At 45.0% G+C, this 27,476-nt stretch overlaps 1 protein-coding gene across 1 annotated transcript in view; it reads left to right on the top strand.

Moving 5' to 3' along the window:
* LOC121168269 (ADAMTS-like protein 3) overlaps nt 1-27,476 on the top strand; it is a 306,621-nt gene that overhangs the window by 212,944 nt on the left and 66,201 nt on the right. Inside the window, exons 18-20 of the mRNA XM_040998189.1 lie at nt 2,491-2,620; nt 18,558-18,750; nt 18,864-19,043. Of these exons, the coding sequence (XP_040854123.1) occupies nt 2,491-2,620; nt 18,558-18,750; nt 18,864-19,043 (503 nt within the window). The remainder of the gene's footprint in view (nt 1-2,490; nt 2,621-18,557; nt 18,751-18,863; nt 19,044-27,476) is intronic.

Genomic DNA, 27,476 nt, shown 5'->3' with positions numbered 1-27,476 from the left:
GTGTGCAGACACACATACACACACATAGTCTGTATCACCACAATGCAGATCCACAATTCACGGCGTGTGTTAACAGTGGTCATGTAAGATGGTAGCCTGTAGTGGCATTACAGGTGTCCTGCTTGTGTAAGGAAGGACACACTAATGTTCACAGCAAGAATGAACTCACTTAACAACACTTTCTTGTAACCTGTCTCCCTTTTCATTGTATTATTTAAAACCATAGATACAGGTGGATAAATAGATACGATTTTCTTAAAGATTTATTTTTATTGGAAAGACAGATATACAGAGAGGAGGAGAGGCAGAGAGGAAGATCTTCCATCCGATGATTCACTCCCCAAGTGACCGCATGGCTGGAGCTGAGCCGATCCAAAACCAGGAGCCAGGAGCCTCTTCTGGGTCTCCCATGCGGGTGCAGGGTCCCAAGGCTTTGGGCCGTCCTCAACTGCTTTCCCAGGCCACAGCAGGGAGCTAGATGAAAGTGGGGCTGCCTGGATTAGAATCAGCACCCATATGGGATCCAGGTACATTCAAGGTGAGGACTTTAACTGCTATATTATTTAAAATGGCCCTTCTATAATACCACAAACATCAAATGCCAAGAATGTTGCTCCACAGGGATTAGGATAAGTACTCAGATTTCACATTTGCTTTCTTTTATATAGTTCCCATACATTGTTACAATCATGAGCTGAATTTTGTGACACGAAAGACGAGTCAAACTTGATTTTTTAATAATTATTCTTACTACTTTTTTAACGTCTGAATTTGAAGACAGATGTTTTTTTTCAAGCCTCTTGGGGCAACAGAGGTAGAAGTTCCATTGTTGGACCTGCTTCTAGGGCGGGAGATATTTTGTGGTCGTCTTTGTAGAATATCTTCTCCCTCAGAAAATACCCCAGGTCATCCCAGTGAACTTTCATTCTTTTCAGAGAACTTGCTGTACAACAGAAAAATGTGGCATGAGTGTTGCACAATTGCATCCAAATGGCAAAGAATAGCACTTCAAGCCTCTCACCCCCCTACCGGATCTTCAGAAAATCTTCCAAAAATAATCTCTGAGTATGTTTCCTAAAGAGTTTTTTTTTTTACTACAAATCATAATCTATTGAAAAGATCCCTGGATCTTTTCTCAGCTTTTATAAAAAAGAGAATGAAACCTACTAGAAAGCGAACATTCCTACTCTTATTGGGCTTATTATGGAAATATTGACATGTGAAAACAGGCCTGAAGAAGCCCATAGAAGACACTGGCTGAGTTAAGACAGAACCCGGCTCTGGCAAGGAACATCCCATTGCAACCGAAGCCTGCAGGGGGAAATATATTAGAAAGAGCTGAATATCACAAGTATATAATTTCTCAGTAATTTGGGCCAATTTTGACCAATCCCGAAAAATCCTATAAAATGGATGAATTGAAACAAGGCATTTGGCAAAAGAACCGCAACCTTGTATCACAGTGGAACACACATTCTTGCATGAAGCTGAATACATTTTGCACATTTTATAGTGCAGTCAATTTTATTTGATGTTTTTATTTGATTTTTTTCATAAAAATATGATCTGCACTTTTTTTTCTACTCTGACTTCTGCAATAACTCTTTCTCTAGTTCGACAGACTGGTGGTAGCGATTGAGAGAATGGGTTTTGGGTTCAGACAAACCTTGTCTGCATTCCAAGGACCAGGGTGCTTGTGAAAGTTCATGTTTGGTCCAGGCCTCTGCAATTGGGCAACTGGCTGAATGGGTTGCCTTGTGGTATCCCAAGGGTATCTGGAAAAGGAAAAGACCACTCTACGTTGGGAGAAAATAATTTTAACTTTTATTTTTGATTATACCACTTATTGCTGCTAGCCTTTCTCTTACTGTTTCCTAATTACGAGATCAACAAAGTGGAGATAGTAAAACCATTTTTTGAACCTCACCAGACTGTGGTGGGCTCCCCTCATGCACTGGAAATCTGTGTGCACACCTTTCAGTATCACTTTGATAGCCATAGAGATATTCTATAATAATAGCGAGCAGAAAGTCAAGACCACAAGTAACATTTAAGAGTTATGTATCGGATTTAACACATGTGCAGTGATACGGGAAAACTGCTTTAGTAACTGATAGTGAAATTCCCCTAAGGGCAGTAATTTCACATGTTAGGGAGAAGCAAGGGGAACCCCTCAAGGATTCTGTTAGGGCAAGTCCCAGCTCCAAGCTCCTTGGGAAGGCAGTAAGTCCTAGGGTAGGTGGGGAAATCAAGTGTGCCCCCACATATTTCAAAATGAGCAGACTTGGGTGAATGGGAGTTTGAGAGTGAATTTGAAAGATAAGTGGCTGTCCAAACCTGGGGAGAGTTTGAATGATGCCAAGCTGCTCGTTCCCAGGTGCCCCCTGATGTGTACTAACAGCCCCACAACAGAACCGGAAGAACTGACACTTGGCTCTCTCATGTTCCACAGTCTGTCATTGCATTTTCTCCTCTCTCTCCACCCTGCAGGCCGTCAGGAAGCCATAGCTGTGTGTGTACACATGCAGACCCAGCAGGCAGTCAATGACAGCTTGTGCGATGTGGTCCATCGTCCCCCGGCCATGAGCCAGGCCTGTAACACGGAGCCCTGCCCGCCCAGGTATGTGCTGTCTCAGGCTCGCAGAATCTGTTTCTAGATGTAACACTCTTCCTCCAGAGAAACCCACCTGTGCATAGAGACACACTGGCTCGCCCCAGGCAGGGCAGCCAAGCCTCTCAGAGTTCTCTCTCTTCTCTGCTCACTTGTGCCTGAGGCAGGTTCTTATGTAGATATGCATATATGCCCTATAGCCTGGCATGCTTATGTCAGACACCAGTGGGCATCAGCCAGCCTGCTACTGGCCACATCACCAGGTCAGCAAGCTTGTTCTTTTTCCTAATGTCTTCTCAAAGACATTTCTTCTCTTACGGTCCCAACAGATCAGAGGTAGCATTAGTACTGGTACCCAGTGGATGCTTAATCCACATCTGTTCAGTGACTGCACAACTTCTGCTCGGAACCTAGAACTCACGTGGATGTGTTACCCTCTTTTCCCAGTGACTTGCCTTGGTGTGTGTGTTGGTGGGGAGGGAGAGGAGGGCATTGGGTGGGTAGAAATGGGTGTGTGTGTGTGTTGTTGCGGTGACTTTAGTGTCCTTGGTGTGAAATGGTCACCTTGAAAGTGAATCTGCTTCCTTGCCTCAATCTTTTAATTCTTTAATGTACCATTGGCTAAAGAGGATCCTAACTCTTTGATTTCTCACATGCATCCTTCCATATCTATTCTCCAATCTGTTTCTCTCTCTCTCTCACCTCCTGATTACTCTTCTGCAATAAGAATTGGCTGCCAAAGGTATAGCGTCCATTCCCAGTGACTTCCCTCATCTCCAGTGTCTTGCCTCCTCTTAGTAAACATGTTGCTCATCCAATAAGGCACTGTCACCTGCTGGGGACATGTTTTGTGCTAACTGGGAGAGTGAATGGTCAGCCAAGGTCTTGCATCCTCCTTTGCTCAGGGCTAAGGATAAATGCATCATGCTGCAGGAGCCTTCTTGGACTGCTTTGGAGTCTGTGAAGTCTTGATGATGATAGAGAGAACTTCCTTGCCCTAACACCAGAGACAGTAGTGAGGATGCAGATCAGAACAGGAGGCCATCCTGGTCATCAGACCCTTCACAGGCTGGAGATGGAGACCCTTCCTTTGTGTGACCTTTCCCCCTTAAGGGGGAGCCCATCTCTGTTGCATGCCCCATGCTGGGTGAGACCACACCACAGTGACTGGGTACCATGTGGTGCACCTCTCAGTTTGTTCCCCAGCCTCATTGCTGTGCTTAGCTGAGGTGCTGCAGTAAAGGCCTGTAGACTTCTTGGCCGGTGATGCAAGACCCAGACATAGCAGAGGGAGGCCTGCCTCCACCCAGCTTGTTGCATTCCAGGATAGCCCACTCTGGAATGATGTTAAATGAAGAATCTTAAGGAAGATTTTGGTGTAGCTAGGGGTCAGGACATCCACCATGCAAAGTGTAGCCACAGCTTTCCAAGAACATCAGGTAGACACTTTATCTGCACGTGTTCTGCCTTGGTTGACTCATATTAAAATGGGTTGAAAATACTGATGGAAAAAGTTGTATCCATATTGGACAAACACACATTTTCCCTTGTCATTATTTCCCAAACAGTACAGTGAAACACTTAGTTGCACAGCACAGTGAGTGACCCAGAAAACTTTGGGAATCTTGGAAGCAATCCCTGGTCATTGCCAAGGAGCAACTATGCATGTGGATGGGAGAATGTTGACAATATAGTCACTTGGAACCGACTCGTTTTTAACAGACATACTAATTTATTTGTAAGTCAAAGAGGGAGACAGGGGATAGAAAAGTGAGAGGAAGAGGAAGCAATCTTCCATCTGCTGGTTTACTCCCCAAATGGCCACAACAGCCAGAGCTGGGTAATGCCAAAGCCAGGAGCCAGGGACTCCCTCCTGGTCTTCCACAGGGTGCAAGGATTTAAGCACTTTGGCCATTTTCAGCTGCATCCTAAGGCTCATTAGCAGGGTGCTGGGTTGGTAGTGGAGTAGCCGGGACTCAGATGCAACATTTCCTGTATGGAATGCCAGCATCATATGCAGTGGCTAAACATGCTGTGCTGTAGTGCCAGCCTCAGAACAACATTTTTATCTTTAGGTAAATGGTGCTTGTGCTAAGGGTATGAACCTTAGTCATCCAACTACTTATCTGGGTGTCTCCATTCTTACTGATTTAGAGTTGGAGCCTCTGACGTAGATGTTTTTGGAAAAGCTAAGAGTCTGCCTCTCTCCCCTGCCACCTCCCTCCATGGGGTAAAAACAAGGGAACTAGTTGGGAGGGTATCTGAGAAGACACAAGGGGAGACCAGGGGGCGAGGAAATGTTTTTTTGTCTCTCAACATCTTTTCCCATGGCACTGATTATCACAGCCGAACCTTGGAAGGAGGCAAAAGTCAGAAGTTGAATCAAGAGAAGCCTAAATAAATATACCACTTCCCCTAAATAATGTAAAGGAAAAAGTAGAATATAGGGCTTGAGAGCAAGAATGATATGGGGTCCCAGGAGAGGTCAGAGGGGTGGTGTGGCAATCTGCTTATGTAGTCAGGGAGAAGGTTTGTAGGTTGAAACCCTAAGGGTGGGTGACCATTGGCTGGGAGAGGAGCAGAAGAAAAAGGGTGAGGCGAGAGTCTGTACAAAGGCCCAAAGCAGAGAGAAAAAGGTGTGCTCCAGAAACTGGACAGAAAGGAAAGCTGTGTAATTGTGGATGGGCTCAGACATGGGCAGTGGCTATAGTGAGTCCTTGGACTTGACCCTGAGTGGCCCTGGGAACCAGGGGAAAGTTTGAGGCCTAAAGTGATCCATCAGATTCATGTTTCAGAACCATTTCTCAGGTCCTGCAATGGGGGAAACCATGGGTAGAGGTATTGAGATCCATTACACATTCTTTAAAATTGGAAGACTGTAGGGACAGGTGTGTGGCAAAGCAGTGAAGGCACTGCTCAAGACACACACATTCCACATTCAGGTGCCTGGATTTGAGCCCCAGCTCTGCTTGTGATCATAAGTTTCTGCTAAAGTATATCCTGGGGAGCAACGGCTCAGGTTGCTGGGATCTTTTCACACAATAAGAGACCTGAATTGAGCTGCTGGCTCTCTTTCTCCCTCTTCCCTCTCTAACAAATACATTTTAAAAAGATTGAACTACTTTAAACTGGGTACACAGCCCCATTTCACTTCAGCATCCTCAGCTTTTCCTTGCCTATATGTAAATCTATGGGTCTTGCCGTTCCCTTTTTATTCTTTCATTAACATAGTGGAACGTGAAGTGAGTCTTTAGTAGTGAAGACACCTGTGTGCCCCATCAGCGTGTCTGGCTTCAGTGCCTGGCTTCAGTGCGCTGGCTCCCTGCTAATGCAATCCCTGGGAGGCAGCAGCGATGGCTGAGGTGACTAAGTTCTGAGGTGGCTGAAGTTCTGAACTCCTGACTCCCAGCTGGCAGGAATTACAGGCACCAGAGAGCAAACCAGCAGATCCAAGCTCTTCCTGTCCCTCTGTGTCTCTTGGTCCATTTACCTCTCCAACAAGAAAAACCTAGGTGAACCCCTTCCTGTGTTTGTAGCCACTGACATCGCTGCATCCGTGCTCTGTTCTCTAGACCTGCTCAGAGCATCCTTCCACAATTCCCATCGTGCTCTCCTGTGCTCTAGGCTTTTGAAGATAGGTTTTAAGGCTTTGACAGTCTGTGACTTATCCGCGCTCTCGTGACTCCTCAGTGACTGATGTCTGTGTAATATCAGTTGTTCTCGCTGTGCAAAAGTGGGAGCACCACCACCCTAAGTGGTTTCTGCTCAGCGAAAAGGGGATCCCATCCTTCTTGCTAGTGGCCTCACATTCCTTCAGAAATAGAGGAATGAGTTTCTAGCAAATCAGTATGTTTGTTTTCTGCATAGAGAAACTGGACTTAGGGTAGTTGTTGACTTGCACAAGCACATGTGATAAATATATGAAGGTGTTTCAAAAAGAGTTATGAAAAAATTGAATTAAAACATAAATTTATTGTTATTTTTTAAAAAAATTCTGAAATCCATGTACAGCTATTTTGTTTCATAATACGTATTTCCAGTTAGCTTTATGCAAACCCTATGTATACCATGGAGTGAAAGCTTAAACTTTGAGTGTTTCTCATCTGAGGCATCTGTCTGGACCAAGCTTGCTTGTTGGCCTTGCCCAGGTGATAGAATGGAAGCTTCAGGAGGCCTCACAGTGCATGGCCCGCAAAGTTGGTCTCTTGGCCTCCAGTCCCTTCTCAGTCCAGAGTGACCAGTGCTCTCTTTCTGCAAAAATGACAGGGTATGCCATTCGCACAGGTTTAAAACGCTCACTATCATTTAGTTACCCTTGAAATTCTCATAGCCACCAATGAGGAAGAGTAGAGAGAACGCTCACCCCAACAGGTGCAGGTTTCTAGATTCACATCTTACCCTGGGTTTACATGCAACTGGTCTCCCCGGAGCTCTGTGCTCTGTTTCTTGCCCCCAAAGCACTGACAAGTGAGAACATAGGGCAGACCAGATGACAACTGAAACAAAGAGAATAAAAAGGATGACAATGTGAAGGGCCCTTCAAATGGGGATGCCTTTCCTATCAGGATTAGAGGAAGCTCCTGGAACATGGAGCCAGTGTTACCTGTCCATTCATGGTGCTGCCGTGCTCTTGCCCTGAAAATAAATACAGCCAGCGACTGTTCTCAGCAAGTGTGTACCAGAATACACAGTAACTCACAACTTACTCTCTGCTCATCCCAGGAGTTACTGCACGTGGTCTTACCATTACAACTGTAATTAAGTTGTAAGATACCTGTTTATATTTTGTAATTGACTTTCTCAAGACCAAGTCCAAATCATTTACCTCCTCAACCCTCCCTCCACTACACACACACTATCAGGAAATTTGTGTTCATACTAAAAGAATGAACTCACCCCAGACAACTATCTTTTCTGGTTTCATTTCTTGGATGACAGGCACATCACCTGTTAAACAGTCTACTTCCCCATTCTTCCTGCATCAGCCTCAGGGTCACTACTTTTCTCGTCCAGGCTTTACCTAAGCTGTTTTAGTGCCTTCTAAATGCACTCCTGTCTTTGGTGACCGGAGGCACACATAACTACATGCCAGATCTTTGTCTGTCTAAACCACCCAGCAGCCACATCAACTAGTATCAAAAAACCCTTCAGTGACTTGACTTACTTTGGCTTGGCTCTTTGTTTCTGGGGCTGCCTTAGCAAGGAACAGCAGGACAAGGGACTTGCAGAACAGAAAGCTTATTGTCTCACACACCAGGAGAGCGGGAATCCACAGCCAGGTGTCCCTGGGCTGGGTTCCTTGTGAGGGCTGTGGCTGACAGCCTGTCCAAGCCCTGCCCTGGAGTCATCTGCCGCATTCCGCTGAGCACCTGTGGCGCTATCCCTGTGGCTCAGGCCATTCTCTTTCTGTGCATCCCTGTGTTCTCAAACTTTTCCTGTTGCCTGTACACTTGTCGCAGCCTCACGTGAGTAGTGTGAGATGCTCAGGGCTAATTTCAGTGCTAAGAACAACTGCCTTTGCCTGACCTGGCTGGAAGGTCAAGTTCAGTGTAGTTGGCTGTGTTCTCCTTCCTTTGACCTTTAAACCAGAGCAAGATTTAGCAAATGCGGTAGCTGTGAGGGCTCTGGTAGAAGACACACTGCTCGTCAATCGGGGCGAAGTCCCCCCATGTTTTCTCCCTGAGTGATCTTCGTGTCTACAAAGCCTGCTCGCTAGGGGTAACAGAAAAGACAATATGCCTTGGCCACTTTGCAAAATTAAGAATTTTTTTAGGTGAAAAGAAATACAATTCCTCAGTGCAAATTTAATCAACTTTTCAAAGGTTGACAGTTCTGTTGGGGGAAAAAAAAAGGCCAACAGAGACAAAGGTTTGTTGCCAAACTAAAGGTAAGTTTACAAAAATGTTTTAGGTTCTGGAAACCACTGGTGTAGGAATAACAGGAACAGGGTGTTTCATAATATTTTCCATACAAATATTTACCGACTCCAAGGGCAATAGCAGTGAAATATCTCCCCAGGGTGAAACTTACCGCTGAGACCAGGGTGGACAGCCAGTGGGTCTTTATTTGATGTATTAGCCGGGGCTCTCCACAGTGGGGTGGTGTATGTTTATTTGTCCTCATGGAGTTACTCCCCTTGGTCTATCCCGTAACTGCTGAGTTTCTACTATTTGTGGAGTTGGCTTTCTGCAGGAGTGAGCCAGCGGCCTGTAGAATCCTGCAGGCAGGGCTGCGTACTGGCCCCAATAGTGGGAGGAGACCCGGGGAGTGCAGCACCATTCTTGGGAAGAGGACAGTTGGCAAACAAAAGGCAAGGAGGGAGGCTGTGCTTGTCTTTCCCGTTTCTCTAGTAAGCTCATTTCTGTTAACTAGGAAATCATGACCTGCCCTTAGTCCAGGGGGATACTGATTCTTCTTGCCATCGTCTTTCTTGAAAAGATGATCATCCCAGAGTCACTCCAGAAAACGTGCAGATTTAACCTTTTGTGTTAATGGGGAACCAGAAGTCTGCCACTTAGACTGTCACCAGAATGGAGCATTTGTAACTATGGTTGATGACTTGTATCACATCCAAAGCTACAGAATTAAGATACAACTAACTCTGGTCTAATGAATAAACTTCCAGTTAACGTGTATTGTCTCCATATACAGCTCAGAGAGATGCATAATAAAAAAAGGAAATTAATGCTCACCTCATGTGGCCTAGCACCAACATCCCATACCAGAGGTTCACCTCCTGCCTGGATTTCTGACTCCAGCTTCCTGTTAATACCAGCCCTGGGGAGGCAACAGAGATTAATCAAGTTCTTGGGTCCCTGTTATTCGCCAGGGAGACCTGCACTGTCTTTCTAGCTCTGGAACTGCAACGCAGGCGTTTCTGACATTTGGAGAGTGAACCAGCAGATTGGAGCTCACTCATCTCTCAAATAAACAAAAAAAATTCAGAAGGAGCCATCAAATTACATAGCAAGGCAACATCGTGGGCTGGGGAAGGCGTGGGAGTAGAACTGAATCTGGGGTCCTTCAGGCTGTGTGACTCAGAGACAGTTGGGGTAAAGGAAGATTTGATTCTTGCTCTTTTTTCAGATTGATTTATTTATTAACGAAGAGGCAGATTTACAGGGAGAATCAGATACAAAGAGAAAGATGTGCCCACTGGTTCACTCACCAAATGACCACAATGGCTGGAAGGCATTCCTGGGCCACAAGCAGGGAGCTGAATGTGAAGTGGAGCAGCCAGGACATGAACTGGCACCCATATGGGAACCTGGAGCTTGAAAAGGGGAAGATTTAACCACTCAACCATCATGGCAGACCCTCACATTGGTTTTGACAAAAGCAATACAAATCCCATATGAAGACTGTGCCTCCCACCCAGACTGTTAAAGCAGAGCTAAAATGCATGAAACATAAAAATGAAACAGCACTTCATGAAAAAACAGTCTGGATATATCAGTGGGTGGGGGAAAAATCATATGGTTTATTTGATTCTATTTAAAGATGATTTATTTATTTGGGATGCAAAGTTGAAAGAGGGTTTTTTAATCTACTGTTCGACCTACTGGGTCACTTCCAAAGTGGCCACAAAGGCCAAGGCTGATCTAAGCCCAAGGCAGGACTGGAATTCCATTAGAGTCTCCTATGCGAGTGCAGTGGCCCAAACACTTGGACCATTTTATGCTGCTTTTCCAGGTGCTAATGTTTACGTGGTGCTGGATGAGAAGTGGAACAACTGGGATGATAACCAGCTCTCACAAGAGATGCTGGTGTTACGGGGAGTAGTTGATCCTGCTGTGCCCATAATGAGGACCTGTTAACATATATAAAGATATAAGATAGGGGATTTAAAAATATAACCTAGGAGTAATAAATTATCAAAAAAATCCATCTGAAATATTTTTGAAAGAATAACATTTAGGTTAGTGTGTGAAAATTTTCATTTGAGCACTCAAAAATGTTGTAATGTTGCAAATTCATCAAACTAAAAGAATAGAAGTAAAAAATATAATCCCTGAAGTCATACAGTTATGAACCGTGGTAAACTGAAAGAGAGATCTGGAGAAATGACCAAGAGTCAAACAGGGAGATATGCAAAACATGCAGAAGAGGTAAAATTAAAGCAAGTACTGATAAAGTTAATCAGTTGTTTAAATGCAGCTACTGACAGAGACCAATAGAATTAATATTCAAAGAGGTAAAAGCTAAGAATATTTCAGAATCTGAGAAGAGGGGATCACAGCACGTTCCGAGCAGGAAAAATTAGAAGAAATCGACACCCCATAGAGTGGTGTTAAACCTGGGAACTGCAAATAAAGACAAGCTTGAACTCAGCCAAAGTGAAGATTGATAAGAGGAAGAATGGCAAAACCAGCCGTTTTCTTCTCACCAGAAATAACGAAATACTATCTTCAGGTGGGTTAGAACAAAATCACCATCAGCCAGCAGCAGCCGTGCCCTTAGTGAAATGATCCTTGCCAGGACGAAGCAAGGATCCTTCCGGATTGTAATAGTGCCCTTTCCTACAGCAGGGGTCAGCAGACAACAGTCTTGTGATAAGGCATGGGCAGATTAAATGAGCTTGAAGTACATGACCTGCTTAACAAAGATGTTGGCACATGGTGATTGATCTGCATCAGCTGCTATTGTGTTGGGTCTGCAAGGTGGGCAGACAGGAGATTTCACTGTGAACCAACTTCCAGTAAACACACTGTGTTAAAGCATTGGCATCATCAAGCAGGAAAACTTGGTCCTAAGGAGCAAAGTCTGTGATGTGAGGATAGATAGTGATCAAAGCACATTTATAAAAGTCAATAACATCTGATGATTGAGTTTTAAAACAAGAAGTATTGAATAAAGCCTTTTAAAACGCTGAAGTGTGGAGGGGTTGACTGCAGTTAAAGTGCTTGTGGCCTCCTTTTAGTGTTTGTGAGAATGGAAATGATCTTGAGGAACCAAGCATTGTCGAGGGTGCCCCTTAAATTCCCAAGACTGGGACAAGCATATGGCACAGTGAATTAAGCCACCACCTGCCACACCATCGTCTTATATGACTGTTGGTTCCAGTTCCAGCTGCTCTAATTCCCATCCAGTTCCCTGCTAATGTGCCTGGGAAAACAAAACAAAACAAAACAAAAAAAGATGCCTCAAGGGCTTGAGCCTCTGGCATCCATGTAGGAGACCCTGATGGAGCTCCAGGCTTCTGACCGTGGCCTGGCCCAGCCCAGGCTGTTGGAGCTGTGAATGAAAGCTATCTCTAGTCTGTCTTTCTCTGTCTCTCAAACTCTGGCTTTCAAATAGGCAAATAAATCTAAAAAAAAAAAAAAAAAAAAAAAACGAGGGGAAGTTGAATCAAAAGTACATCAATGTGGAAATAGGAAATAATATGGTGGAAATGTTAACCTACCTGATTTGATCTTTACACAAGAAATACATGTTTCAAATGACCACACAGTACCACATAAACTGGTACAATTAAAAGAATGCTTGTAATAATTTAAAAATATATAGGAGAATTCAGGAAGGAGCAGAACACTGCACAACAGTAGAAAGTGGGAGCATTTCAAGGTTGCCCAAAGTTCTTTCATCTCGAGCAATGAAAGCGGAGAGGCTGAATTACCCTGTAGACGGTCATGAATATGTATAGCTGTGCATGTGCTAGATGCATAGAAATCATAAATTCACATTTACATTTTGCATTTTCATTGAATTTCTAACATGCACAGAATTAAGAAACAACTCATGAGGCCGGTGTTTGACCTCATTTGAGATGCTTCACTTTGGAGTAACCGGGCCTCCCAGCTCTGACTCCTGACTCCAGGTTCCTGTCAGGATGGACCTGGGGAGGCGCGGTGATGACTCCAGAGCTTGTGTTCCTGCTGCCCCCATGGGGGACCTGGATGGAGTTCTCTGTCCATGATGTCCGGTTCCAGGCTCTGAGCCAAGCTGGGAACCATTGGGCAGGGAACCAGCAAGTGGGACTGCTCCCTGTCTCTGTCTTGCCACCAATTACAAATTTTAAGCATTCAAAATTTGTATCTCCTTATCGTAATCAAGGATCCTAGATGCAAGCCCTGTAAATTTTCCATTTATTTAAGATTTATTGTATTGATCTGAAAAGCGGTGCAGTGAGGCAAGAACAAGAGAGCTCTTCTGTCCACTTTTGAAATAACTTCTTAAATGACTATTTTTAATCTTTTAAAAAAATATGCATTTGAGACTATTGATTTTCGTCTGATCTTGGCAGGCCTTATCCCTCAAATTTTGCAATTAAAAAATTTTTATTAATATTCACTGTAAATACTATCACCTTTCCACTTGATTTCTTTTTTGCCCCATGATTGGTTTAAAATGTTATTGCATAGTTTCTAAATACTGAGGAAATACTGAATATGTTCTATATGGTCAGGAGACATAGTATATAAGTCAGCTTGGACTGTTGCAGCAGAATGCCAGGGACTGGAGCCTCCAGAGGCTGCAAAGTCCAAATCCAAGTTCGGCGGAGACCAATCACTTGTGAGGGCTCCCCTGGTTTGCACGGTTTCTTTTGGTGTCCTTACACTGTCTCTTCTCTCATCTGAGTACGAATTGGGCCTGGCCCTCCCTGCTCAGCCTCCGAGTTCAGACAAGATTGGACGTGTTCAAGGTGGTAGGAGCATGGCCTCACTGTCTCTTCTCATAAACATACTAATCCCATCCTGGAGGTTGCACACTTGACCCATTCTGACCTTCGTGACTTCCTGTAAGTCCTGTCTTTCTTTGATGAGACTGTATAGTTTCCCAGAAACTATTTTATTTGCTAATATTTTCAAATGTAGTATTCAACTTTTTATGTGTTTTTAAAAATTTATTTATTTATTGACTTGAAAGACAGAGACAAGAGAGATCTTCCATCCGCTGCTTCACTCCCCAACTGTCTGCAATGGCCTGGGTTGAGCCAGGCCAAAGCAGAATTCCATGTGGGCATCCCCCATGAATGGCAGGGACCCAGTACTCGGGATCTACACCAAGCCTTTTATCCATGTTTGCATTAGCAGGGAACTGGATTGAAAGTAGAGCAACTGGGATTTGAACTGGTGTTGGTATGGATGTCACAATGCTAGCCCCTACATTTTCTATATTCTTATTTGCTTTTTTCCCCCTTATTTATGTTCCAAGGGCTTACAGAAGCACTTAATTAAGGTTTGAAACATTTTAATTATATTTCTACCCAATTTCCCTGTATTTAATACCTCATACTTCCTATATAAGTGTGCTTTTTTTAGTCTATCTCCATACTTGTGTGTTATGTCTTCATTGAGAAATTTATAAAAAAATAAATTTATAAATAAAAAATTTACTCTTTTTGTCCTGTGTACTTCAAGTACTTTTCATTATTCTCCTGGTTTTCAAAACTAACACATGCTTCATTTTTTTGAAGTTTTATTTAGTTTATTCATAAAATCACATATTTCTTTTCTCAGATATGGCTCATACAAAAGAGTTACAGTGAAAATTCAGTGGATTATGCTTTGTATAAAATCTTTATGTTGCTTCAATTTCTTTTTTTTTTTTCTTTTTTTTTTCTTTTGACAATCCTTACATATTTAATTGGGGTAAAAAAAGGTTCAAGGCCTAAAGGGGGATATAGAGGAAGAAGCCCCACCCAGTTTCCCACCCACCCTAAGTCCCGGATGTGGGGCATGCTCTGAGATACTCACTCAAGTGGTTCCAGTAGTTCACCATTCATGGGTCGCTGCCAGTCTCGCCACTCCAAGCACGATGTGGTCATTGAAGAGTCCATTGATTGACACAGTCCCTTCTAGAGTCTCCATTTGCCCAGTATTTTGCTGCCAACAGATAGCTGAGGTTGTTGCTTGACTTGTTCTGTCTTTTCTTGGTTAGGACTCTGAGTCCGGTGTCTCGACTGGGGAGATCCTCAAAGAAATTTTGAGGTATTCCCAGTCCAGATTCCTGCGTGTTCTAGTAAGCATAGGGCCCGGCACAGTCCATTGCCCCGATCAGCTGGTGGTTGCAGTTGCTGGGTCGGTTCTGTCTCCACCCGTGTCCTCTTGCAGTCCGGCCTGGTTCCGCCCTGGACACACTTGGCCCTCGCACGTACCAGTAGGAGTTGCAGCCCAGTCAGGGCGGCCCACAGTAACCCCAACCAGGCCCACCCCCTACCCTGGCTTGCCAGTATGTATGGCATACTAGTCCAGTCTGTCCCAAATACCCTTCTGTTCATATACTTGCCAACAGGTGTTGCAACCTACTTCCATCCAACCATCTCATCCAACCGTCCCCAATGGATGTTGTTGGGTGTCTGTCTAGCCACCCCAGCCCCTGTCCTAGTTCCCATGCCCTCCCGTGGAAGGTGATGACCCACGAGGGAGGAGCTCACTATTTCCCTCCCAGGTTGCTCCCATTCCAGTTGTGCCCTCTCCAGTTGGCCCTGTGGTTCAACTCAACGTGTCTAACCCTTTGTACCAGCTTCCGCCAGCTGATGCTACAACTAAGCCCCAACAACCCTCACCAACTCTGATTGTAGCTTGCACCAGTGGGAATAGTCAGCCCAGCCTGGTTTTCACCCAATCTGGTCCACATGAGGTGCACAGGTGCTGTGTCCCTGCCTGGTCTGGTCTACCCCCTACCCAGCTCATGCTCCTCAGTGTAAGTTGCTGTTCAGCTAGGGAACCACCCCTTATTCCCCTGTCAGCTCTGCCTCCTCCTTTCCTGGTTCTCACATGTGCTGGTTGGGTGCTGCGGCTGCATCCGGCTCAGGCTACCTCACCTTGGCATTCCAACTTGTGTGTTGCTTTTGTCACGACCGGACCTGGTTCGACCCACACTCTGTTCTGGCATTCGGATTTACCAGTGGATGACATGAACAGATTCAGCCTGGTCTGCCCCCGACCCATGCCAAATGCATGCCAGTGGGACACTTTCTATGACCTCTTGGCTGTTACCTTCCATGTTCCTTGCGCTGACCTGCAGGGTCTGTGTCCTGCCAGAGGAGTTGCCCGAGCTCCTCCATCAGAACCCCTCCATGTGCCAGGTTTTGCGCATACCAGTGGGTCCATGTGCCAGTTTGCCTCCTGTCCTAGCAGGAACAGTGGCCTTTCCTAACTGGCCATCATCCCATTCTGGTTCTTGCTGTAGAGTGTTTCAGCCCAGCCACGGTCGTCCACACCCCCATATAGCTCGTATATGGCTCAGTTGAGGTTGGGACCTAGCCTAGTCCGTCCCACATCTACCCTGGTACTCCAAAGCACCAGAAGGTGTTACGGTCTGGCCTGGCCCGGTACGTCTTTTTCCAGTCCACACTTGTGCCAAGGGAGACGACAACTGTATCCAGACCCGACCGCAGCCCCATCCACCTGTCACGACCCCTGCCTTAGACACTGTGGCTCAACTCTGTGCTTAATGTGGACCAGTTGGAGCCAAAACCAAGCTGGGCATGTCCTGTGCTGCACCCTGTGTTCCAATCATGTTTGTGGACTAAGGTTTGCTTAGTCCGAACATTCAGGTCTCAGTCCCACACTTGCATTAAGGTTTCATGTCCCGGTTCCTGGGAATCACCAGAAATTAGTGTCTAACCTACGCTAACGCTGGTCTTACTTATGGGTGTCCCTAAGCAGCTATTTCATATCATCAAAACCCCAGAGCTCGCCGCTGGGCGGCCAGCAGGCAGAGCCTGGCACCACTTGGTGCACTGGCCGCCCAAGGCCGGGGTCTCTGTCCCTGCCTTGCGGCAGGGACTGTGGCCGAGACCCTGGCGGGGTTCCGTCCAGCAGAGGCGCCCCCGACAAGTGCCACCTTGATGGGGGGTTAAGCCTGCCCCTTGTCCTGAGACTGGACCCGCCCTACCTGTCCTGCCACCAGCTTTTGGCTGGCGGGGACAGGGGAGAGCTAGGAATTTACCCCCAGCTCCCAGCCATCCCCCGTGGGTACTTACCCACGAGGAGGCTTTAGGTGCTCCCGGGCCAGGAGAAGGCCGGGGTCTCTGTCCTAACACATGCTTCTTATAGAATGTTAGAAAAACTGAAAATGTTACCTTTGTAATTTAAAAAAAGAAAAAAGGCGTGTTTGAAAGAGACCAGTGAGTGATCGTCCATTCGTGGGTCTACTTTTGTTGATGCCCGCAAGAGCTAGGGCTGAACGAGCTCATATCAGGCACTTCAGACGCCAACTGGGTCTCCCGTGGGAGTGGCAGGGCCCCAAGTACTTGGGCCTTCCAGGGTGCACAGTTCCAAGAAGACAGAATCAGAAGTGGAGCTAGAACTTGACCCTGGGGACCCTGGGACGGGATGCAGGGGTCCCTAACTGCACTTTAGCTGCTACACCAAGCAGCCGCACCTGAAAATCATTTTTACATAAACATTAATTACTGTTCCAGAGAACTGAAATTGGTTGTTTTTTTTTTCTGATAAGTGCTTATAAGACAATTTTTAAAACAAAATGAATAAAGAAAATAAAAATCTTACCATTTAGAGATCACTACAGTTAATATTTTGATGCGTAATTGTCCAAACTTTTCTGCAAACATTAATAAGTGGAGGATCATAGAAAATACTCTGCAAGTGACTTTTTTACCTGACATTCTTTTGTAATAAAACCAAGGCAAGAATGTACACATATTTCTATGTTAATAATCAAATACTTACATTAGAGCACTTGCTTTTTGTTGTAAGAATGGATGTTATTATTTTATCTTGTATTGGAGAGCATACAGTTCATAAAAGTTGTTTCAATATCTTTCCTTTGGTATTTTCTTTCAGTTAACATCTGATTTTAAAATCGCTTGCTTGCAATGTATCTCTCCAATGAGAGATTCATATTTGCTAAAAATTCCTATTTACTAAGAATTCATATTTACTAAAAATTTAACATGCACAAATTACAATAACATTCTGTGTAATTTTTCACCCGGTAGATGGAAAGAGACATTTTTAAAAACGATTACTCTGCAACATCGTTATGGGTGTGGAAACTAGGTCCTGTCCTGAGCTTCTGGTAGGTGAATGATGTGGGAGAATCTTCCTTGAAGGCAACTTGGAAATATGCATGGAAAACAGCTGCCGTGGCTGTTCATTTTCACAGATGTTTCATGAGAAAAATCTGATTTTTTTCCAAGGTCTTACTGGACAGGAGTCACATTACATATAGATGCTATAAACCCAATGTTAACATAAAAATTTCTTTTCTTAGGGATATTCCAAATAATGAGTCCAGGTGCCCTGAAGGTTTCCTGAAGTGTGCTTTAAGTATTGAAAATCTCTTTTGACACCTGCATAAATCACCGTTGCCTTGGAAGTCTACCCATAACAAAATCAGGATTCTATATTTGATGGTAGGACAGGGAGAGAAAAAAACCTACAAACCTGCTTCTTAAAATGTGAAAAGCAGCATCACACATTGGGGGAGAGACACAGGAGGAAAGAGAGAGCCCCAATATCCGCTAGTTCACTCTCCAAATGGTCACAGTGGCCAGAGCTGGGTAAAGCCGAAACCATGAGCCAGGAACTCCCTTCAGGTCTCCCAAATGGGTTCAGAGGCCCAAGTGTTGGGACCAACTTCTGCTGTCTTCCAGGCATATTAGAAGTGGAGCTGCCAGGACTTAAGCCATATGTGTTATTGACTTTACAGGCCAGGGCTTAGGGGTTAAACTTGCTGTGCCACAATACCAGCCTCACCAACCTGTTGTGTTCCACTCAGGGCCTTCCCCCACTGAATAAAACTGCTAAACTCTTTCCTGACATTTCTTACCTTGAAATACTATGTCCTGGTATTTTGGTTGCACATATTGATGGGGATGCTGAGGCTGAAGAATCTAAATACAGATTCTGGAGTCTGGATGCCCAGAAAAATACCTTGTTCTAGAACTATCAATAAGACTGTTTGAAAGGTTTAACTGAAAAGTCAGTGTCAAATCTGTTCATGATCTGACTACTCTGGTTGTCTCACTGAACAGGTGGCATGTAGGCACGTGGGGGCCCTGCTCAGCTACCTGTGGAGTTGGCATCCAGACCCGAGATGTGTACTGCCTGCATCCCGAGGAAGCACCTGCCGCTCCTGAGGAGTGCCAAGACGAAAAGCCCCACGCCTTACAAGCGTGCAATCAGTTCGACTGCCCGCCAAGCTGGCACATTGAAGAGTGGCGGCAGGTATGGCAGCCTGGCCACTAGCCAAGGCTCACCGTGACTTTGATGGAAAGAACCCTGCCTTGTACCAAGAAAAACAGGCCAGGCCCCTCCTCTCACTCCTCCTGTCTCCTTAGTGTTCCAGGACATGCGGTGGAGGGACTCAGAACCGGAGGGTCACCTGCCGGCAGCTGCTGACAGATGGCAGTTTTTTGAACCTCTCGGATGAGCTATGCCCAGGGCTCAAGGCTTCCTCTCATAAGTCCTGTGCCAGGACAGACTGCCCTCCATATTTGGCTGCAGGAAACTGGTCAAAGGTAAGATTTGTGTGTTCCCCCAAGGTCATGCTCAAGTTCCTGCAAGGTGCAATAAGGTGTCTGGGCTGTACGGTGTAAGGGGGGCCTCACGCCCACACTCTGGACTGGGCAGGTGTCCAGGCCTAAGCACACTGATTTCTTTGCAGCTGTGAATTAATAGTATTTCAACTGCTTTCATCATCTTTCTCCCAGAGAAGTCCCTTGCTCTGGAAACTGCCAGCTGCACAGTATGAAAGGATCAACTTAAGAATCAGTTTGGCTCTTCTCTTCTTTGTGCCCCCACCTATGGTATTCATTGTTCAATCCTGTCGTTTCATCTTCCTGAAGAGCTTTCCACACCTTCACTTTCTCTGTCTTGCTGCTGCAAGTTTTATCCTTCATCATCAAAGCTTGGATGATTGAAAAAAAAAGTAGACTTCTGGCACATCATGACAATGCAGGCATGGTTTAACACATTCTGGTAGTGATGCCTTATTACCCAGGTGGGTAAATAAAACCTTAATGGCATAAGTGAGTGGCCTGGACTCCCACCGCTAGCCAGGTAGGCATAGAAGCCCATTCCTTCTGACTTTATTCTAAGGGTTCTTTTCTATTGTGTGACATTGCCCACTTGATTTCCCTGCACTTCCATCCCTAGACCATCTAATGACCCATGATATTCCTAAATCGCCTGGTTGCTCAGAATTTTCCAGGTGTTACTGTTTCAGCCAAAGTGGTCTTTCTTGGACTGACAGTCCTTTACCCTCGCTGCATGCTGAACTGAGGTTTAACACAGATTCTAAAGCAGGTAATTGAAGTATCTTATCAGATACCTTATCAGTGGTGTGTGTGGGGTGGGCGAGTAATCTCATGTCCTTGCCAACCAGATTAGATTAAAGAGGTAGAGAGCTAGCTCTAACCTCGGGAATAACCTCAAGAAATAAGAAAGGGCAATGAGTGTATTCACGAAATGTGCCAAGTCCCCAGTTTAGTATCGGGCATCGTCCTCATCTACCACCGTCTTCTCATGACGTGGCCTTGGATGCAGCTGTTGTCTCCATCTCTACAGATGAGAAAGCACAGTAAATTCATTCATTCAGATTAAGGAACTTACCCAAGGGAAGTGGTAGGACTCAAAGCCAAGATTGTGTCACCCAAGTTTAGAAGAAAGAGAATGTACTCTTGTCTTGTATTCAAGAACAAGGGCTTTAATCCTACCAGAGGGTTGTCCTGCTTCAAAACACCAGAACTCACTGAGCCCCCATTTTCCTTTCTCTAACTATGGCTGCTGTTAGAATTAAGATAGTAGGCCTAGAAGCATCTACCAGAGTAGGCCCTTCTTACTCACTTTGATGACAAGTCCACATTTCTGGTTGTAGGCTGAAATGTATCCCACTCCTTCTGTCCACATTACGAGGAGGAGCTAGCAATGATTCCACTGGGAAGGACTCTCCACAAGAGATTGTTACACTGGCTGTCAGTGATGCAAGGGACAGGAAACTGTCTCTTTCTTTGGGCAGGTCCTAGACAAGGAGACACAGCTATTTCAAGACAGACAATGTCTCCGAGCAACACTGGGAAAGTTAGACATCTGCCCCTTGAAGCTTTGTGAACAAAAGTTGGTTTGCTTTCTCTCCTGTCCTGTCTACACAAGGAGAAAAAGCTCTCTAAAGAAAAATCATTAATTTGAGACTGAGTCAAGCAGGGAAATTGGGTGCAGGTTCAACAGCAGGATACCTGATGAGTGGGTAGGCAGTTTTTATTCCAGTTAAACCCCATTGTCACCGAAGGTGAAGAATCCACTTGCTACTACTATAAAGTTGGGGCGAGAATCACAGCAGGGAAAGGCCCGTGCCTTTTGGCCAGCACTCATGGTATTGTGAATGCTTTGTCTCCTAGCTACACTTGGTGTGGCATAGGACCAGTCAGGTGGACATTAGCTGGGTGTTTGGGAGAAATGAAAACCCTCAAATCCCATCCAGATCTAAGGGAGGGTCTACCTGTCAGCAAGATCCCCTGGGTTGTGAGGTGCTCTCTCAAGTGCGAGAAGCATCACTTTCTGCTCCCACATCCTTGGTTAGATTTCTTGGTTCTTTTTTTTTTTAAGATTTATTTTTATTATTTTTTCATTGGAAAGGCAGATATACAGAGAGGAGAGACAGAGAGGAAGATCTTCCGTCCGATGATTCACTCCCCAAGTGAGCGCAACGGGTCGATGCTATGCCGATCCGAAGCCAGGAGCCTCTTCCGGGTCTCCCACGCGGGTGCAGGTTCCCAAAGCTTTGGGCCGTCCTTGACTGCTTTCCTGGGCCACAGGCAGGGAGCTGGAAGGGAAGCGGGGCTGCTGGGATTAGAACCGGCGCCCATATGGGATCCCAGGCGTGCAAGGCGAGGACCTTTAACCATTTGCGCCACCGTGCCGGGCCCTAGATTTCTTGGTTCTTACAAGCTAGAAGTGACTCTGGGCCAATTTGACTTCTGGGATCAATTCTGAAGGGAAAGGAAGTGGGTGGGAATTGTGGGAAAAAGAGGCACTTGTTTCTGGATGCATCCAGGGAGCAACTCAAGCCACTACCACTCTGTAAAATACCTCCACTAAACTTAAACAGGTCTTTACACTTCCCTCCTGGCTTTTGGAAATACTTCTTTTCATTGCAGCTGCATGGTGGTAACATTGCTTCTCTTCCCTTTCCCAGTGACAAACTCAATGTGTGGGTTCCAGTTATGGGGGGCTAAAGTCATGCCATTGCCATGCACATTGTGTTGTTTGCCTTAGTGTTTTTGTTGTTGAGGTCCTCAAATCCCAAGTGTGGCTTTAAGCTCTCTTGCTCCAGGAAGACTTCCACTCCCTAAAATCACACAGTGCTTCCCACCTTTCATTCACATGTATTGTATTTTGTTGGGCAGCTTCTTCCAGAGCTCTTAGGTGGTCTTCTCTGGCTTACTCTCTCCTTGAGGCCAGTGGTAAAGCAATTGTGGGAAGGTCCTTGGGTGCTATGGAGCCCGAAGAGTCAGTACTCTTCCTTAGGAGTCTGCAAAGTTAGAGAAAATGCAAGGTGGAATTGAAGTAGCATGCTTTAGAAAAAAGCTTAGATCTACTGAAACAAAATCATTAAATGATTCATGGAAAGGATTTTGCTGGGGAAAAACAAAACAAGAGGAGGAAGCAAACAAACAAAAGAAGAGGTGATCTGGAGTGAGCCCAAGGCAGCCAGGATCGTAGGCAGTCCTGCTTCAGAGCAAGGAGCAACATCTGCTATACCTAGAGCTGAACTCAACCAAGACACCCTCTCCCCTGCAGCCAAAGCCAAAACCCAAGAAGCCCTCAGCTGGTGAGTGCATACTCAGTGTAGCCCCCGACTCCAAAAGCCAAAGTTCAGCTTCAGTCCAGCAAGGCACACAGCTTGCCGCACCCCAGTCCGCATTTCCTGCTGGGTTCAGTTTTGCTCCATTAGATGAAATTTTCTCTCATTTCAGAGCTGCTTTATCTTGGCAGGTACTCTGGCCCCAAATGACCCACCTGCCTGCCAAATGGGCCGTTTTGCCACAGGATGGCTCACTTGGAGGCGGCCATCCAATCTTGTGGTTCTGGATAAAGTCTCCACATTGGCAATGGCCACTAACCTGGACACTGAATTGCTGAGGAGCTGTGCCAAGATTTGCATTCTGCATGGAGTCAGCCCTGTTGGCCTAATGGTCCTTTTGCCCCAACATGCCTTCTATTCACAGCATGTTTGAGCTTTTCTCTATTCACTGAGTTAGCGGTTTGCTTCCATTCCTTAGACCTGGATCAAGCCTTAGGCAGAAAGGAGCCTTTTGTTCTTGTCCACAGCTCTCCAGGTTGCAGGAAAAGAACAGTGACTCATGGCTGGCAGTGTTCCTAAGTGGGGTGGGGGGTCCCATGAATCTGCAGTACACCTGCTTCTGTCCTCTTTCCTGGACTGAAATCCAGTCACCTTCCCTCGTTCTGTATTTTCTCTACTTTGATGGCACTTTCTGTCTACATTCAGCTTTCTCCTTTGTGATATTTTTGGGGGGGTTGTTAGCTTTCCTGTATATTCAAATGCATCTTCTCTGCTGGCTTGTCTACTTGACTTCCCCACAAGGCTCAGCATGTGACTCTTGAGTTTGCATTGCTGGATTTTGCTCTGTGGTTGATTCTGTGTCCTGACGTCTTCAGTGTCTGTGGGGGAATCTCCAAGTCTAGGAAGACTTGTCACATCCCCAGCTAACAAATAGAGGGTCTTCAAAAAGTTCATAGGGAAAACTACGAAGATATTCAATATTTTGCCCCAAAATAAACTTACCATCTTTTCATTGCATTTTTCCACCTTCCTATGGGTTATATCTTCATTGTAGGAAAGCAAAGGAACAACCTCTCCATGCCATCTCCATGCCATCTGCACTACTTCACTTCCTGTCTTGGTCAGGGTACCATTATTTGCATCATTTCTAATTATCTCTGACCTCTTCATTTTCTGTATTTAGTTACACCTGCCTTCCAGCTCTTGATTTCTTGAAATACATCTCCATACACTAAGTAAAAAGCAGAAGATTCCTACAAATGCACCTTTTTTAAAGGCAAAGAACAGTTCAAGTTCTGCCCACAACATGTGCATTTCCCAATGTGCCCTCCCAGGTTCTTAGTAAATTTATTAATCATGACTTATGAAGGCAATAGTGTCTTGGAATCATTTCTCACTAGCTATGGAAAATGGCTGTGGTCTCTTCTCAACTTTTGCACTTGATATCAGATGGATAGCTTAAAACCAGCAAGAATGGAAGTTTTTGCACCACAGAAGTTGAAACAAAAATCAGAATTTTCTATTCTTGGGAACCTGTTGTGAGATACTTAAGAGCAGGCAAATAAAGGAAAGGTTTGCTCACACACACACACACACACACACACACACACACACACACACACACACTTTCAGCCCATTGATGGAATTTAGGATGGAAAGGCCATCAAGAAGTGTTAGCCTTTGCACTCCTTTCTACAAAGTCTAAGAGACTGGGGTAAGCTTCTTTAAAACATTTTGTTTTCTTTTTCTAAGATTTATTTTCTTTTTATTTGAAATGCAGAGTTACAGAGAGGAAAGGCAGAGAAGAATCTTTGATCCACTGGTTCGGAGTGGATGTCCACAATGGCCGTAGCTGAGCTGATCTGAATCCAGGAACCAGGAGCTTCCTTCTGGTCTACCACACAGGTGCAGGGTCCCAAGGCTTTGGGCCATGCTGGTTTCCCAGGCCACAAGCAGAAAGCTTAATAGAAAACAGAGCAACCAGGACATGAACAGGTGCCCATAAGGGATGATAACAACATAAGGCAGAGACTGCCTGCTATGCCAGCACAACAGCCCTCCCTTTAATCTTTTTAAAACATATTGTCTTAATTGTGTTTCTTATTACAAATCACTATGTAGATGGTCATTCATCCACTTGAGTAACAATGTCTTTTGGTATTCAATTGGATAGTTCCCTTATAGTTGAATGTGTTCAAAAATACATCCATGTATCCAAATCCATGGACTTCTCTCTTTGTCCTATATATTTTAAATCTCCCCTCTTTTTCTTTCCATTTCCCCCCTATTCTTCTCCCAGTCTCCTCCAACCCCCTCTCTCTGTCACACACACACACACACACACACACACACACACAACCCGAATACACTTTACTTTTCTGGCTGAATTGAGGTTGCCAGCAAGGAAGGACCATTTTCACATGTTTTCACTGGAATTGGTGCTTGGAGAAACCCTTTGGCTGCAGGAGACTTGTGAAAGCCTCCGCTCTGCTGTGTGTTCCTATTTCCACAGCCACACATGCTCAGGAATTTAATCAGCAGACATCCACTGAACACTACTATGTTGGGGAACCCCAGGCACAAAAAGCAGTGGGGTAAATCGAGAACTGTCCTCAGTGAACTCACAGTTAAATGAGGCCAACAGCTGAAATAGTGTTTACAGCTATGTACCAAAAGCCCAATAAAATGCCCCACATACATTGCCATGAGAAAATTGAAAAAAAACAGTCAAAGTCTCCCTGAATTCCAAGAAACTGTTGTAAATGGTGCAAATGTAGAACTGGTATGAAAAAATGACTGCGGCCATGTCAGTACCCAAGTTCAAGGCCCGGCACTGCTCCTAATTTTCAGCTTCCCACTAAAGTACACTCTGGCAATAATGAAATAATGGCTCGGGTATTTGGCTTCCTGTCACTTGTGTGGGAAGTGAAGTTCCAGATTCCTGGCTTCAGCCTGGCCTGTCCTTGGATGTTGAGGACATTGGGGCATCAACCAGTAGATATGAGATCTCTCTATTTCTCTCTCTCTCTCTCCCTCTCTCTCTCTCCCTCTCTTTCTCTCTCTCTCTTCCCCTCTTTGTCTCAGTGCTTGCCAAATGTAATTTTTAAAAAATTTTTTAATTTTATTAATTTATGTTTAGCACGAGTGCAGACATGTAGAAATGAAAGACAAGAGTATTGTGGGCAGTGATCAAAACAGGCACAGGTTGGTGAGGTTTTTGAAACTGGGAATTGAGAAGATGGTAGAATGTGAGAAGCAGAGGAGAGGGTTCAGCCACTCTTGGTAGAACTTGGAGTATTATTTCCCTTCCTCTACTGCTTACTTAGGCCATAAGCAGGGAGCTGGGTGGGAAGTGGAGCAGCTAGGACATGAACTAGCACCTACATAGAATGCTGGTACTTGCAGGCAGAGGATTAGCCAGCTATTGAGCCACTGTACTGGCCTGAGATAAAGGCATTTTAAAATTCCATTTCTATGCTTTGAAGCCTAACCCACAAAAAAGAATGAAAAAGAATGCTCCATCTTCAAAGAACAATAAAGTGGCCTAATCCCAAACTATACATTAAGAAACATACCTTCCAAGACCATAAACTCCAGACCCAAATGAGAGGCAAACCTGAAAACTGACCAGTATATCCTCTGGCATTGAGAGGGGTATAGATTTCTACAGGACACAGTGTGACAGACCTTAATGGCCTACGTAGTAGTGTTTGAGTGCCGGACCATGAGCCACCCCTGAAACTCTGGGGAGAGATAGAGCTGAAAACATCGCTTTGAGCCTTGTCACCAAGGAAGACTGCCAGAGGTGTAGTGAGACAAAGGCCAGGATGCAGCTATTGCTGGATTATTATCCAGGGAGCTTAGTCATGCCACCCATTCAAATGCCAAAATCTGAAGAGAATAAGGGAAATAAGAGATGTGGTGAGAGAGTGTTGAATACAACACACCGATGTCACCTGCCCTACCTGTGCAATTCCCAAACAGCCATAAGCCTTCTCACCACCGGCATGAAATCTAAGGGTGAACAAGAAGGGAGTGGGGAAGGTCGGATCAGCATGTGGGGAAAGAGGTACAATGCAAGAGCCATGGGAATGATGCAGTACAGGTGCCCCCCCAACCCCACCCTCTGGGAAAGGTGCCAAGAAGTTGACTTAGTCCTTCCTTCCCAAGGAGATGACTATCATGGGAAAAGTAAGGTTCAAGTTCACAGAAGAGATCAGAAAACAATGGAAGGAGATGAAAAGACAACTGGAGCAATGGGGTGGGGAATGGATGAGAAAACATAAAAGGGGTACACACACACAAGCTCCATCACAAGCAACACACACAGGAAAGGAAGAACTGAAAACAGAGAGATACTCGGATCCTCAAAGTTCATGAGGAAAAAGTAGGCCTGGATTTCAAGAGCTTGAGCTTGGCAGCTTGGGCTGCCAGGGCTAGAACAGGCCAGATAAACACCGTGGAGAACAGACACAGCAGCTTGGTTTTCAGAAGCCATTCAGACATGCCAAGCAGATGAGGAACAGCAGACATAAGCAGAATTGATGTTGAGAAGAACAGGACATGGCATTATCTAAATCATACCACAAAAAACTCATTGGAAATTTGCAGAGCAAATTTCATCCTTCCTATCAGCAAATTGATAGTTACTCACTTAAGTCAAAATATATCATTAAAAATCACTAACTATGGGCCGTGGACTGCAAGGCCATCCGCTCCATGTAGAAGTGCCCTTTGGAGTCCTAGCTGTTCCACTTCTGCTCCAGCTCCCTGCTAATGCTCCTGGAAGAGTAGTGCAGGATGGGCCAAGTGCTTTGGCTCCTTACCCATGTGGACCTGGATGAAGTTTCAGACTTCTGGTCTTGGCCAGGGAAGTCAGCCAGAGGATGGAAGATCCTTCCTGTCTCTCTCTCTCCTTTTCAAATAAATAATTTTTTTTAAAAAAAAATCACTAGCCAAATAATACCTTGTTGATTTCTTAAATCTTCTTTGTTAACTTTAGACTACTTTGGGGAATTAAAAACCACACATTCCACAATTTCATTTTATTTTTTTCTAATATACTTGCATATATTAAGTTGCAAGTATATTATATATAATATATGATAAAATTGCATCAGCTGTTTAAATGTAAATTACATATGTACAT

This window comes from Ochotona curzoniae, unplaced genomic scaffold (assembly GCF_017591425.1).
Source record: "Ochotona curzoniae isolate NIBS_2020 unplaced genomic scaffold, NIBS_Ocur_1.0 patch82, whole genome shotgun sequence".
NCBI classification, from domain to species: Eukaryota; Metazoa; Chordata; class Mammalia; order Lagomorpha; family Ochotonidae; genus Ochotona; species Ochotona curzoniae.
The sequence above is the reverse complement of the archived record's forward strand: the minus strand, read 5'-3'. Positions and strand labels throughout refer to the sequence as shown.